Below are 15,906 nucleotides of genomic sequence, written 5' to 3'. Positions count from 1 at the left end.
ATATTGCTTCCTCTGTCCAAACTTCTAAAAAACTTGGTTTTCTCTTGCGCTCTCAGCATTACTTTTCTTCCAAACAGCTGTTCACTCTGTACAAATCGCAAATCCGCCCTACCATGGAATATTGTTCCCACATCTGGGGCGGTGCCCCCAAAACCTCTCTCAGGCTTCTAGATTCCATTCAGAAAATGGGCAGTTAGATTAATTAATGACTCCTCTCTAACAGTCTGTCCACTCGCTGTCTCATATGCATACTGTTTCTTCTGCATGCCTTTTCTACAAATACTTCCATGGGCACTGTTCTTCTGAATTGGCTTCTATAATTCCCGCTCTCTCTCTCTCTCTTTCAAAACAGTCTGAATATGTGCCGCCACCAGCCAACATCCATTTATTGTCCAACTTCAAACACACAGAACCAACTTTTCATCTTTCTCGTATATTCATTTAACTGCCGTTTTCTGGAACAACCTTCTGTAATGCTTATTTCCTGAAAATTACAGTGTACAGAAGTTCAAGTCCAATGCAACAAATATCTTCTTTCGTCCTATCAACCTCCAACCCAAGCATGGTACTAAGTACTATAGGTTCTAATACCTCTTGTGTTTGGAGTAAAAAAAAAAAAAACAATAAATTTGTGTGGGCAGCAGGGGCGGATCTGGGTTTTTTGGGGCCTGAAACTTGCACAATTTTTAGTTCCCTCTTTAAGAAAAAGAACAAAATTATAAATAGAAAATTATGTACGAAAGTGAATTTTTATTTAAAATGAGAAAAAAAATCAACAAATACAAATTTAAAAAAAGCCGACTGATACCACAAACCCCGGAAAAATAATATAATATTTTTATTTGATTAACTGCCTCACACGTCTCCAATGCTTTATTCTCTACATTTTTTGGCTGCATACTCTTTGATCACCTCTTCATATGACAATTATTTTGTAATATTTTCTATAGAGAAAATAGAAAGATAATTCAGTTTTTTCTTCTAGCATGGTTGATTGAAATTTGTTTTTTATTATTGATTGTTTAGAAAAGTTTCTTTCAGCTTCACAACTCGTTATTGGTAGTCATTTAAAGTTTTAGGATTGTTGTCAAATTTGGGAAACCTCTGTCAAGCTTATTTCATATATGAGCTGTAAGATTTCAAGGCATTTGAAATTTTCTTGACTTAATTTTCTTAACTTAAAGTAATCTTAAATACTCTTTGAATTGACAACACTCATTAACCATTTTGTCTCTGATGTCCTTGTTGTAGTGGTGTATTATGAGTTTTATGTTATCTTCGTCATGTCAGTATTTCGTGTCAAATCAGCAAGAAATTTAAATCTTTTTCCAGTGTGTTCATATTAGTGTTGGAAAACTCAATTCATTAATTGAGTTTTCCAACACTCCAAGAGCTTATTCATTACTTTTATTCGAAATTTATCTCTTCCTCTTTATGAATTACTGCTTTTGGTATGATCTGAAAATTTTCTTTGTTGCAATTCACTTCTCTATGTCTGAATAATTTCTGTTAATTTCATTGCTCATTTCTATCACTTTTGTTTCATATTCGATTAATTTTTTTTATCTGAATTTTTTTTTATCTCTTAGTTCTTTAATAAATAAATTTAAAGATGATAAACAAAGATACCCTTCATATTTGTCCAAATCACGTGTCTGTAATTTCTCACTTGTTTTATTGAAACATTCCAAAATGTCTTTCCAAATTGCAGTTAAAATGGCGCATTTGAGCTTTATCAACTTTTTGAATAAACTTTCTGTCTCTTTTGTGTTCAGGCTTGTCTTCTGAGTCTTCAAAAATATATTTTGAAGTTTTTAAAATGTTGTTGTACTCATGTTGCAAGGCTTGAACGGGTTTATAATGGGCAGACCATCTCATTCCACTTAGATTCTTTAAAGAAAAATTCAAGTTGGCATGTGTGTTTAAAATACAAGACAAACCTGAAAAGAAAACATATAACTGTTGCAAAATACCAAAGTAGTCAACAACTTCAGTTACTGTGGAGGCAGCTTTTTCTCTGATGAGATTAATAGAATGAGCTGCTCGCAGCACATATTTGCATACTTATTAATGTTTTTAAAGTGTGCTTGCAACCCTTTGTCCTCACCTTTCATAACAGCTGAATTATCATATCATGAATGTTGTTCACCAGCAGGTTACAGTCATCCAGAACTTATTTCACTTTGTTGGGTGAAAAAGTTAAAAATCGCTCATAGGATTTCCCATTATAACAGTAGTGCACAATAGTGGAGTAGTATTTGGTCTCTGGTTTATTTATTTGATATATCACTTCATTTTGTACACATTTTCGCATTATTTTGATTAATTCTTTGTAAACTGTTTTACATGAATAAGTCTCATTTGTTTTTTCATTTTTCCAAGTGCTCATGCAAAAATGGATCAAATTGAGCAATTTGTTGATGATTGCCATGAAATTTCTGTTATTTGAAGAACGCCACTTTCCATCATGATCTCTGCAGATCTCTTTCACTTAAAAATTTAATAACCACAGCTACTCTTTTTAGCACTTCTAGATAATATCATTAATTAATAATATTAACATGTTATTAATTAATATATTAATAATATGTTATCATTTAGAATATTAATAATATTAATATTTTCCAGATGATCTTGTTATTTCCATGTTCAAGACTAGTGCATTTTTATGTGATTTACGTATAATCCAAGTAAACATAGCTTTCTTGTGCTGTGTGGAGTCTTCATGTCTTTCGAGGGTTCTCAGTATATTAATTCACTCTGAAACCCATCTGATGTAAGTAATGACTGTCTTGTTGAAAACAGTTTACAAAAAAAAAAAAAAAAAAATTGCAGTCGATTTTGGTTATTACAAGCACGGAAATAACAAAACAGCAGCTATAACGAGCAAAAGCCATAATGATTTTAATCTATGTGTATTCCTATACAATCACTCACTGTTATAATGAGTGTACTACATGGATATACCCTACAAATTTTGGTAACTATGCAAACATTCTTAATTGCTTGTGTAGTCGAAAAAACCCAATTCTTGGAATAGACAAAAATGAAAAGGGTGACTTAGCTTTTATGACCACCTACATCAGATTGGTGGTCAGCTTATGACCTTATCCTTTCGGGGACGGGGGCTATACAATAGTACATTGGCTTTCTGCTTGTCGCATTAATCTATTTACAGATTGTCTTGTATTCACTGAACCATAACTTTATTTCAGGACTTCTAAGAATTTTGTCAATGCAACGTTTAAGAATTTTGTGTGCGTTTCAGGACTTCCAAGAATTTTTTATGCATTTTGGGACTCCTAAGAACTTTGTAAGCAGATCACTGTACTGTCATTTTAAATAAAATCATTTAGAAACAAACACTTCCATCGGAAATGTCTACTGACAAAAGAAAGTGTCTCTCGATTTGCGAAAAAAAGTCGAAATTATTTGTGAGCTAGAACATGGTGAAAAAAATGTTGAAGTGTGTTTTTTTTTTTTTTTTTTTTTGATTTGGTAGTTGTTGGCGCATCGGCTTCTGTGGCCATATTGCACCTTCCAAGGTTTTTGCAGTACTTTGATCCAAGCCCGAGGCGGGAATCGAACCCGCGACCTTTGGGTTGCCGGGCAGGTACTTTACCCACTCGGCTAACCCGGTCGGCTTGAAGTGTGTAAAAAGTTTCTTTGTCCTCTTCAACAGTAATGACATTGTAGAAGAATAAACATGTTTACATATCAAGTTTGTTCTCCACAAACACAGGAATTCTGATAAATTCTATCGCATGATTCCCATCAAAAAAAAAAAAAAAAAAGTATGGTGCATTTATAATTATATAATCTGCATTATTGAGTATATTCCTGACAGGAGAGAACTTCCATTTTGATTAGGAGTCGATGAAAACTGATCCTCTGCTTACAATTTTACATGTTTCATGAATGGAAGAATTTTCATCAGACTAGCTTCTGGCTCCATACATTTCAAACGTTTCTCCTCCACTACCCACGTACTTCCAGTGCCAATCAATTGCCATAGGACATGTACATTTCATGATACAACCTCTAGCCCTGAACCTTCATATCACAATGCGGGTGAACACAGTGGGCGGCAGCAGTATTCCTGTAAGCCATTCCTACAGCAGAACGGCTAGCAATAGCTTAACTATACACAGAAGTGACTGTGAATCACAGAAATATATCTCACTAAACCCAAACTGAATGTATCCCCAACTCAACTTCTCTTTAGTCTGATGCCAAAAATGCCTGTGGCCACCCGACACGAGGGGACGTCACAGAGTGGAGACAGTGATCTTAACTGATTGTGGTTAAAATATCTTATTTTTGCGAATTTTACAAAAACATATGACCGTGTGAACACATTGCTAGAGCCCCCTCCCAGAGGCCATAAGATTCGGGGGTCCCCTGAATCGTATGCTTTATTAGATTAATGGTAAATTCCACCTCTGGTGAGTAGTCATTACCTGAGTCTAATGCTTTTATTGTAAAACCTAGAAATTCTAAGTAATCCATCCCTTATTATCAGTGAATTCACTAATCATTTTCATCAGTGGTAGACAATTTTGTTGGAGACAATGTTGACCTACAAATTTCTCAATGTCATTGAAGCCAGTTGAAAACTTATGATTCTGAGGTGAAACTCCTGTCCTGTACAATGAGCTGTAATGCTCTTCTTTGGTGAATGGCCAATCCAACAACTAAATTTGATGATGCTTGGGTGGTTTTCTGGATTTGCTTATATTTTCCTTTAAAACATGGATGGTGCCAGATGTGGAAGGTTCGGTTGTATTTCTTGATTTTCTCCTGATAGAAGACATATAAAAGAAAATATGAATATTTTATAATTAGTTTCCAATTAAATTGAAGAAAAGCAAATTGACTAATTACAAAATAATGCCTTGTCTAAGTGAAGATGACTTGATTCATTTCTCCCATTATTCATTCCCTTAACTTCCTTAATTTATTTTTAATATTTAGGTACATTGAATCCATGTTTAGCCCTAAATGGTGGATGTGGAGATGTATGCAGTGTAACTGTTGATGGAAGGACAGAATGCTCTTGTTTTCCTGGACGAATTCTACTACCTGATGGAAAGCGCTGTGCTGGTATATATGTTTATATTGTTTTTATATTAAGGCGCATTTAGGGCTAGAGCCTCAAGCTGCGAACAAATTTAGACTATGTATATAAAGTGCTTAGCATCATAATACACAGCCATTTCTGAATAAACAGAAAATTTTTAAGGTGGCATCATTTTAGGTTATATCTCATATTGTGAATACCTTCCCAACGAGTTGCCATGATATTGCAACCTAAAACGATGCCACCTTAAAAATTTTCTGTTTATTCAGAAATGGCTGTGTATTATGATGCTAAGCACTTTATATACATAGTCTAAATTTGTTCGCAGCTTGAGGCTCTAGCCCTAAATGCGCCTTAGTCTAAATACATCATACACCATCAGGCATCTCTCATATTGTGGAGTTATACTTCATAACTGTTTTTGCCATCATTGCATCACTTGGGTACCTACCCACTCACTGACGAAGGGCCAAATAGCCCTGAAACAGTGCTGTCTGGGTGGTGGTACCTATCTGAGAATAAGTAACACTAGTCTTCTCCTTAGGTGAAGCGTTACTTATTCGAAGTAGTGCAATATCATGGCAACTCGTTGGGAAGGTATTCACAGTATGAGATATAACCTAAAACGATGCCACCTTAAAAATTTTCTGTTTATTCAGAAATGGCTGTGTATTATGATGCTAAGCACTTTATATACATTGTTTTTATATTTAATTTTTAAGTATTATGTACAAGGTGTGATCAAAAATTTTGGGACTACTTTGTACCTTAAAATTGCAGTGTCTCAGCAAGTTGCAGCATGTTCAGTGAGTCACACAATTGTTAACACATGAATCACCTATTTATCTACAGTCAGTCTGAATTAGTGCTACTTGAATAGAAGGTATAGTTTGTGTTTTGTCAATTTTAAAGTTAGCAATTTTACCAAATAGAAGACATCCCAAGATTTTGGAATATGGCATGTTTCATTTAATTTTTGCCTTTCTTCCTCATTAATAACAGAGAGCAGGTTTTTACATATCACAATCTTCATCAGCATACTGCTGCTGACCCATACTTTGTTTCTTCCATCATTACTAGTGACAAATCATGGGTGTATGGCTGAGAAAATTATTCAGAATGTAATCCAGGAACAATTATCAATTCTAAAATAAACCTATCAGTGGCTAAAGGAAGTTTCAGAGGCATTGGAAACTATTTACCCAATTGCCAAAAAAAAAAAAAAAGTTGGCAGTCCATAAGGGTTTCTAACAGCCCCACCATTGTGAAGGTGCAGTGTCAAAGATAATTCATTGTAGGAGATCATCCAAGTAGCTAGTAAGCTTCATTATTTTGCAAATAATAATTTTGATATCATATACTTGGATTTCAGGAAAGCTTTTGACACTGTTGCACATGGAAGACTACTGTACAGCCGACCGGGCTAGCCAGGTGGGTAAAGTGCCTGACTGGCAACCCAAAGGTCGCGTTTTCGAATCCCGCCTCGGGCTTGGATCAAAGTACTGCAAAAACCTTGGGAGGTGCATTATGGCCACAGAAGCCGATGCGCCAACAACTACCAAAAAAAAAAAAATAAATAATAATAATAATAATAATTTACTCTACAAATTTGAGCAGAATGTTATTAAGGGTAAGTTGCTACAATGGATAAAAGGATGATTGAGTGGGAGAAGACAGAGTGGTAATCAATGTACACTGCTCTTTGTGGACTAATGTTATTAGTGGAGTCCCACTGGGTTCAGTGTTTGGGCCCACTGTTGTTTTGTATATTTATCAATGATATTGATGAAGGTATATCAGGCTTAGTTGTCAAAGTTTGCAGGTGATACAAATGTTGGTAGGGTTGTTAATGACAGTAATGGCAGTGTTGTACTGCAACAGGATCTAGAAAATTTGGGCAGATGGGCTGAGAAGTGGCAACTGAAGTTTAACATTGACAAATGCAAAGTACTGAATATGGGTAGAAGTAACCCCAGAGGAACGTACCAACTGTGTGGTCTACACTTAGGGTAGTAGAAAATGAAAAAAGACCTGGAAGTAATTGTGCAGTCAGATATGAAGTTTTCTGAGCAATGCAAACAGGCTGCAAGAGCAGGTCATGGGGTTTTGTCAATGATATACAGGAATTTTGCTAGCAAGGAAATGGAGGTGATTATCCCTTTGTATAAGGCAATGGTCAGGCCACGGCTTGAGTACTGTGTACAGAGAAGGGCAACAAGATTGGTGAGGGGAATGAAGGGATCCTCTTACAAAGAGAGGCTTAAGTTCTGCAAATTGCAGCAGCTGGAGGTGGTCTGATTGAGGCGTATAAAACCTTGAATGGGTTGAGCACGCTGGATTCTGATGGGATTCTTCCGCTTGCTCAGATTAAGAACCTAATGGGACATAAATTCAAATTTAGGAAAGACAACTGTAGAATAGATATACAGAAATTTGGCTTTAGCCAGCAGGTGGTTAATTGCTGGAACAAATTTCTATCTGTCTTTGTGGAAGTCGATAGCTTAAATAAATTCAAAGACAAACTGGACAAACTTTTAGAGGGAATGGTTGTGTGTGTGTGGTTTTTTTTTTTTTTTTTTTTGTCTGATGCTACATAAGCTCATATGCTTGCTTTCTTGCATCACATGCCTCTATTACTATCATTTCCCAGATATTAGTTCAGCTCCTGACCTTTTTGATCATATCTTGTGTATTTTCAGAGCATAGTGCTATTGCAGCAGTAATCGTTTTTTGTCTTATACCAGTAATAAAATATTTATTGTTTATTTATTTGTAGCATTCTTTGTTCATCAATGCAGAAGCAAAAGGAATAAATAAGGAACAGGAAAAGTTAGTTCTGTGAATTTGTTAGACAGTGGAGGAAGTGGTGAGATTACAGATGTCAATTATTTATAGCAGTAAAGTGTAGAAATAATTGACATCTGTAATCTCCCCACATCCTCCACTGTCTAACAAATGTCTCCCAAGCTTCTAGACCCTATTTAAAAGATAGCAATCAGATTAATTAATTGCTCATCTGGTAAAGAGTTTCCACACACTGTCATTTAAATTCATTTTCTGCTGCATGACTTTGTTATAGGGTCTAGAAGCTTGAGAGACATTTTGGGGGACCACCCCAAATGCAGGAACAATATTTCGTGGTAGGGATAGATTTTTTAAATGTACAGAATTGGTAGTTTAGAAGAAAAGTAACACTGAGCAAAAAAGAAAATCCTTTTTTTTTTTTTTTTTTTTTTTTTTTCCAGACTGTGGATAGGATTTCATTCAGTGGAAGAAGGTCGTACATAATAAGAGTGAGAGGAAAAAACTGAACTTTGGGGAACACCACCATTGCTGAAGAAGTTGGAAAACAGAGAACCATCACCTGCAGTGAGCAGTCAGAGAGAAAACTATTTATCCAATTGCCAAAAAAAAAAAAAGTTGGCAGTCCATAAGACTAGTTTTTTTTTTTGATAAGACCTTTATGCAAAACATGAACATATCCATAGAAACTGCTTGAATTTTACCAAACTCTTCCATTGCATTTATCCAAAGATGTGCGACCTATGCCAGTATATCACCAATGGATCAACACTGATGAAATACATATTGGCAGTTATTGACCAGATGAAAGGTTGCTGGATAATAAAAGATTTGGCAGCTGATGGATTTCTCCATTACTTTTCAAAGTGGTGGAGGAATCCATTACTCTCTAAAGTAATGGAAATAAAACAAATGGAAATGGGATGAAAATTGAAAGAGAGGGATTTGTCACCCTTTTTAGGAACTGAGTGGATATGAGCAAGAAAAAAATCTGTGGAATAAGAAAGTGTAAAAAAGGAGACATTGAATAGGAGCACAGGTTTGGAGAGCAAGTGGAGAAATATCATCAGGACTTGGAGTTTCCATGATATCAAGATTGTTCAGAATTCTAACACCTCTCTGAAAACCACAGGAGCAATTTGGTGGAGTGTACTGGGCATGGTTGTAGGTGATTTTGAGCCTAGTACGTTTGCTTTATCGTTAGCTGAAGGTGCAGTAGAATCATCAGGTTATAACAGAGGTATGAGAGAGATGCACAGATGTTGCAGCCAATAACTCTGACAAAAGGCCAGAATGCTCGACTATTGTTTGAACAAGAAGTAAATTTTCTATCCTTGGCCCATTCAATGTTGACTTTGGATTGATTAATAACTGTTTTACAATTGTTGTAAGCTTTTAGCATAGGCAAAAAATGAAGCCGGAGATTTGAGTACAAGCCAGTTGCAATGTGCTGCATTCTTATCTTGAATAGCTGTTGAATGGAAAATCAAAGTTTAGATAAAGAACAAGATTTTAGAGTGAAATGAGGAATAAACAATTTCATCCCTTACACAGCTCAGGAAATTGACAAAGAAATGAAAGCTGTGTATGGGCAGAATTGTCCATCCTATGACACTGTAAAAAAAGTGGAAATGGGAGTTCCAGTGTGGTCATACAAGTGTCTTTGACAAGCCAAGAAAACTGACATGATCTGATCAAACATTAGAATCAGAAGATGTAAAACAGTATATCCAACCAAGGACAAGAAGAGGTGATTGAGAGAGAGAGATTCCAGTGACCCATAATGACGAGAAATGTTTAGTGTTTGTATCACCATGAAAAATGAACTTGCTGTTAGGAAAATTAGACTGAAAAATGCTGAACTTAAAAAAAGGAAATCGGAATTCCTTGTGATTAGTAGAGTTGAGAGAATGATAGAGGCAACAGATGAATTTGACAGAATGAGATAGAGGGATTTTAAGCCTGAGGAGATTCAAATTAGGAAGTGTCTGGCAAGGAATATCAGTCAAGGAATGCAATCTTTTAGCTGAATGGCATCGTAGGGTGAATAATTAAGGCAAAGATTATGAATAATGGTTTGGCAGCCAATAATTAAGACTCTTATAGCCAGTGAGTTCTTGATTAGTGGAACAAGTTTCCTCAATGGCTGATGGTTTATAGAAATTCTGAGGTCAGTTAGATGGTTACCTATGTAAGGTGGGAAACACCTTAGTTTTGTTTTCTTTTTATTTTTTAAATTTTTGATTATTTTTATGTATTTATATATTTTATTTATTTTTGAATAGTGTAGGAAAAACCCATACATTCCTTCCACACTATAGTTAATATTAATACCCTGTGAAAAACTGTGAGGGGCATGGCAGACTGTAGGTAGGTGGAAACGGATACCACAGGTTGAAACAGAGACCATGTATATTCTTGAATTTAATAATAAAGTTTTTTGAAGGTTTAGATCTTTTTGCAGATAAGTTTGTTCTATGAGTTTGATTATATTCATGATTCATTCTTGGATAAAATAAAAGTAGAGAGGGGAACATGAAATATGAATTAATGAACTTTTTGATGTGGTGTTCACACAGCAAGAATGTACTCAGCTCCCTGACATAACGTGGCCTCGACAACCCTCCTCACATACCCGAACTCTCTCCAACCACTATCTGACGAGTAGAGGCAGCAAGATTGTACTCTAGCTGATCCAGAAGCCTCCTAGAGAGTTACCAATAGGTTCAGTGCAGTAGTGCAGTGGACCATCTAGCATCTGGTCTGCAAACTGTTTTAGAGCTGTATCCTCAATGTAAGGAAGATTGGATCTCACCATGATGTCTATCATAACCTCAAAAGGCATCAATCGTACTGCATGATGGAAAAGATGGGCGGTTGGCCGAACTTTGCTCTGACGAATAAACATGGGTACTACCACTTCAAGCCTCCAATAAGCAGGCGCCTCCGTAGCCAGGTGGGAAGGAGCAGCAGTGCGTAGCACACGCTTCTTGATTAGACCGGGGTTCGAGCCCGTCACCACCAAATATGGAGGATGCGGAAAGGTCAGGGAATGACCACCGCATATCCCGGAGCAATATGGCCTTAGTTGCTAATGCTCCTAAAAACCAAACAACAAACAAACCTCCAATAAGCCAAGTAATGGTATCACCAGTTGACGAGAGCCATCTACCACCTAATATTGCCTGGTAACACTGAGGGGCAGCATTTCTCCATGTGGTGTGGGTTTCACATCTCAACTCGTGCTCACATTGGTTCACATCTTGGTAGTCACCACCAGATACTAGGTGCCATATTTCGGGACTTGCACTCGCGGGTTATACCCAGGGTTACTAACAGCCCCACCATTGTGAAGGTGCAAGCAGAGGATTTGGCTGTCACAGACCAGCTGACTTTGCCAGAATTATGTCCACTTGCTTTGAGCTTCACCTGAATATCAGTTCCATCAGCATTTTAGACATTGAGATAGCAAACCCAGCTTGACATACCTGAGTGAATGTCTGTGATAGCCTCAAGGACACAAGAGTTGTACCCTTGAAATGTAAGGAATATTGAATCTCACAATAATGCTCATCATAACCTCAATTGGCATCACTCATACTACATGATAAAATGGCAGCGGGTTTCATGAGCTTTGATCCAGAGACTGAACAGGCTTTTGCCATTCAAGCTTCCAATAAGGGAAGTGGTGGTATTACAGATGATGAAAGGCATCTACTGCCTAGTATTGCTGGTGACACATGGGTAGCATTCATCCGATGTGTAATGATATGAATGTCACATCACAGCCTTTTCCCCTGTTTGCACTGGTTCACTGGGCATATCCATTTTACCAAATGCAATGTTTCAGACTGTGCACATTTGACTTACCAGGGGGTATACATCAAAGATCCTACCATAATGAAGGTGCACATAGTGCATTTGGTTGCCATAGAGTGAGACTGGACTTTGCTGAAATTCTCATCACTTGATTAGCAAGTGGGTAGAATTGACTTGAATTTCAGTTGCATCAGCGTTTTTAGACTCGAGTATGGCAGCACCAGCTGCCATACTTGGATAACTGTGACAAGTCTTAGGGACCAATTTTGTAAAAGATTGAATAATATCTTTACTTGAACCAGTCAAAGTGGTTAGTTTTAGTTTATTTTGCACAGTAGTTCATGATATTCAACAGTTTAGGATAGTACTCTTAGAGAAACATTTGAGAGTCATGGTAAATCTCAAAATAGCGGAAGATATTATTCTGCGAATAATATGATGTTATTTGCAGGAACACTTTGAAGCTAATGATGTTAAAAAGAATTACAAGGTAACAGTTAGCAATTTAAATTTAAACATGATGGAGAGAACTGAGAACAACACTTAAGAGTGTATGTGAGACCAGGAATGAAACTGGAGGTTAGCATTAGTAGAAGCATATGATGCACGAAAGCAAGCTTATATAGAATCAGCTGTAAAAAAAAAAAAAAACCCCTTCCCATTTCACCCATCCATTCACTCCAAATGGTTGTCTAGTTCTTTCAATTTATTTAAGCTGTCAATGTTTACAAAGACAAATGGAAGTTTGTTCCAGCAATCAACCACCTGCTTGCTAAAGGCAAATTTCTGCACATTTATTCTCTTTCCTCAATTTAAATGTATGTCCCCTTAGGTGATTAATCTGGGCAAGAGGAAGAATCCCATCAGCATTGAGCCTTATACACCTCAATCAGATCACCTCGTAGGTGCCTAGTCTCCAGACACTGTAATTTGCAAAACTTAAGCCTTTCTTCATAAGAGCAACCCTTTGTTCCATTCAATAATGTTGTTGCCCTTCTCTGTACCCATTCCAGCAACTCTACATCCTTCCTAAAAATGAGGCCTCCAGACAATATACAATACTCAAGATGTGGCCTGACTATTGCCTTATACAAGGAAATAATCACCTCCTTATCCCTGCTTGAAATATTCCTGTATATCATTGACAAGACACCATGAGCTAATCTTGTAGACTATCTGCACTGTTCAGAAAACTTCATATCTGACTGTACAATTACCTCAAGGTCCTTTTCATTCCCTACCACCCTGAGTGTAGTACCACACAGTTGATCGTTACTCCGGGGTTACTGCTACCCATATGCAGTACTTTATAGTTGTCAATATTAAACTTCATTTGCCACCTCTCAGCCCATCTGCTCAACTTTTCTAGATCCTGTTTCAGTTGTGTACTGTCATTAGTGTTATTAACAACCCTGCCAACCTTCGTATCATCTGAAAACTTAGACATTAAGCCTGATATACCTTCATCAATATCTTTAATAAATACAGAAAATAACATATAGATTGCTATGAGAAAGTTGTAACTCTCTGGGAACCCAGTCAACAAAGGAGACAATAGGATTAGTATTAGCCATATGGTGCAAGGAAGCCACAGGACAAAATGGCTGAAATGGACAAAAAAATAAATAAAATACAAAAAATAAAGTAGATAAGAAAATACAAATTAAGCATTTCTCTCTTCACATAGGTAAAAGTGACGTTTGAATTTCTTAAAACTGTCAATCTGAACTACCTGTGGAAGCAACTTGTTCCAGTAATATATGACTTACTGACTACAAGAAAATTTCTTACAATCTAGTGTAAACCTTTTTCCCTTATAATTTTAATTTATGGCCCCGTAGTTCTTGAGACCGAACATGAAAATTTTTTATAGCAAATTCCACCTTTGTTCATTTTACTCACCACTCTCAGAGCCTTTTAAACCTCAGTCAGTTCCCTTCTAAGGTGACTGGTTGTAAATCTCTGTAGCCCACATAAACGGAGTCTTTCCTCATGGTTGCCCTTTTGCCAATCTCATCATATGAGTTGTGTCCATCTTTGGACCCTTTCAAGAAGTTCAATGTCTTTTTTTTTCTGTTGAGCTCTCCATAGACACAGTATTTCAAATGCAGTCTTACCGTTACCTTATACGTCACTGATAGGCCACCATGGACTTTCCTGGTTGCCTGTTTTCACTGCTCAGAAAGCTTGATATCTGTCGATATCATAACTTCCAGATCTCTTTCATCCTCTACTGTTTTTACTCCAACCCCACCAAGTGTATACATTAATTTTGGGTTTCTATTCCTCTAAGACCTTGCATTTTACTACATTAAAACATAGCTACCACTTTCCTAACCATTCTTGAATCCTGTTCAGGTCATCCCGAAGCAGCATTGCTCGGCACTGATCAATAATGACTCTCCCAATCTTTACACCTTCTGCAAATTTTGACATTGTGCCCTTTATTAGTAGTAGTAGTAGTGGCATGTGATGCAAGAAAGCAAATGTATGAGCTTATGCAGCATCAGCCAAAAAAAAAAAAAAAATCACACCATTCCCTCCAAATGCCTGTCCAGTTCCTCCTTAAATTTATTCAACCTATCAACTTCCACAACGACAGATGGAAGTTTGTTCCAGCAATTAACCACCCGTAGGCTAAAGGCAAATTTCCGCACATCTAATCTACATCTGTCTTTTCTTAATTTGAATTTATGCCCCCTTAGGTTCGTAATCTGAACAAGTGGAAGGATCCCATCAGAATTCAGCGTGCTCAACCCATTCAAGGCCTTATACACCTCAATCAGATCACCACGCAGGTGCCTAGTCTCCAGCCACAATTTGCAGAATTTAAGCCTCTCTTGATAAGAGGATCGCTTCATTCCCCTCACCAATCTTGTTGCCCTTCTCTGTACACGCTCAAATAAATCTACATCCTTCCTAAAATGAGGCCTCCAGACCTGAACGCAGTACTCAAGCCGTGGCCTGACCATTGCCTTATACAGAGGGATAATCACCTCCTTTTCCCTGCTAGCAAAATTCCTATATATCATTGACAAAACCCCATGACCTGTCCTGGCAGCCTGTCTGCATTGCTCAGAAAACTTCATATCTGCCTGCACAATTACTCCCAGGTCTTTTTCATTTTCTACCACCTTAAGTGTAGTACCACACAGTTGGTACGTTTCTCTGGGGTTACTTCTACCCATATGCAGTACTTTGCATTTGTCAAGGTTAAACTTCATTTGCCACTTCTTAGCCCATATGCCCAAATTATCTAGATCCTGTTGCAGTAGCACACTGCCATTACTGTCATTAACAACCCTGCCAACCTTTGTCTCATCTGCAAACTTCGACATTAAGCCTGATATACCTTCATCAATATCATTGATAAATATACAAAACAACAGTGGACCGAACACCAAACCCTGTGGGACTCCACTAATAACATTAGTCCAAGAAGAGCAGCACCCATTGATTACCACCCTCTGTCTTCTCCCACTTAACCATCCTTTTATCCATTGTAGCAACTTACCCTTAATACCATTCTGCTCCATTTGTACAATAGTCTTCCATGCGCAACAGTGTCAAAAGCTTTCCTGAAATCCAAATATATGATATCAAAATTATTTTTTGCATCCAGTTCCTTTGTAACCACATCATAATATCCTATCAAATTTGTCAGACAAGACTTTCCCTTAACAAACTCATGCTGTGTCTGAATTATTGCTGCAGTCTTGTCTAGATGATCCTGCAATGCATCTTTAACCAGCGACTCCATTATTTTACCCGGAACAGAAGTTAAACTAACTGGTCTGTAATTACTCGTGTCACCCTTCGATCCCCCTTTGTGAATTGGGGATACATTTGCACATCTCCAGTCCGTGGGAACCTCCCCTGAGTCCAAGGATGCTCTCATAATTATGGCTAAGGGTTTGCTTAGTTGCTTTGCCGCCTCCTTTAATATAACTCGATAGATCCCATCCAACCCAGGTGCTTTTCTTACGTTTAACTTCAACAGTTTCTCTTCAACTTTTCTCTCGGTTATTACAAAATCATTAAGTATCCTGCTACAATTTGATAACCTTCTGCCATTTTCAAACCTTAATAATTCCTCACGTGTGAATGTAGATGAAAAATACTCATTCAGTTTGTTTGCTATCTGAGCAGGATCATCAACAGTCGAACCATCAATGTCAAGTGGACCAATCAGATTCATCCCCTTC

General features: G+C 37.2%; 1 protein-coding gene across 1 annotated transcript in view; it reads left to right on the top strand.

Annotated features, from left to right (window-relative positions):
• Positions 1 to 15,906, top strand: part of LOC150075985 (prolow-density lipoprotein receptor-related protein 1-like) — a 1,358,636-nt gene that overhangs the window by 651,363 nt on the left and 691,367 nt on the right. The window contains 1 exon segment of the mRNA XM_090387555.1: positions 4,975 to 5,103. Within this exon segment, the coding sequence (XP_090243681.1) occupies positions 4,975 to 5,103 (129 nt within the window).

The sequence above is a fragment of the Mastigoproctus giganteus genome, chromosome 13, assembly GCF_048544385.1.
Source record: "Mastigoproctus giganteus isolate SK-2022 chromosome 13, ASM4854438v1, whole genome shotgun sequence".
Lineage (NCBI taxonomy): Eukaryota > Metazoa > Arthropoda > Arachnida > Uropygi > Thelyphonidae > Mastigoproctus > Mastigoproctus giganteus.
The sequence above is the reverse complement of the archived record's forward strand: the minus strand, read 5'-3'. Positions and strand labels throughout refer to the sequence as shown.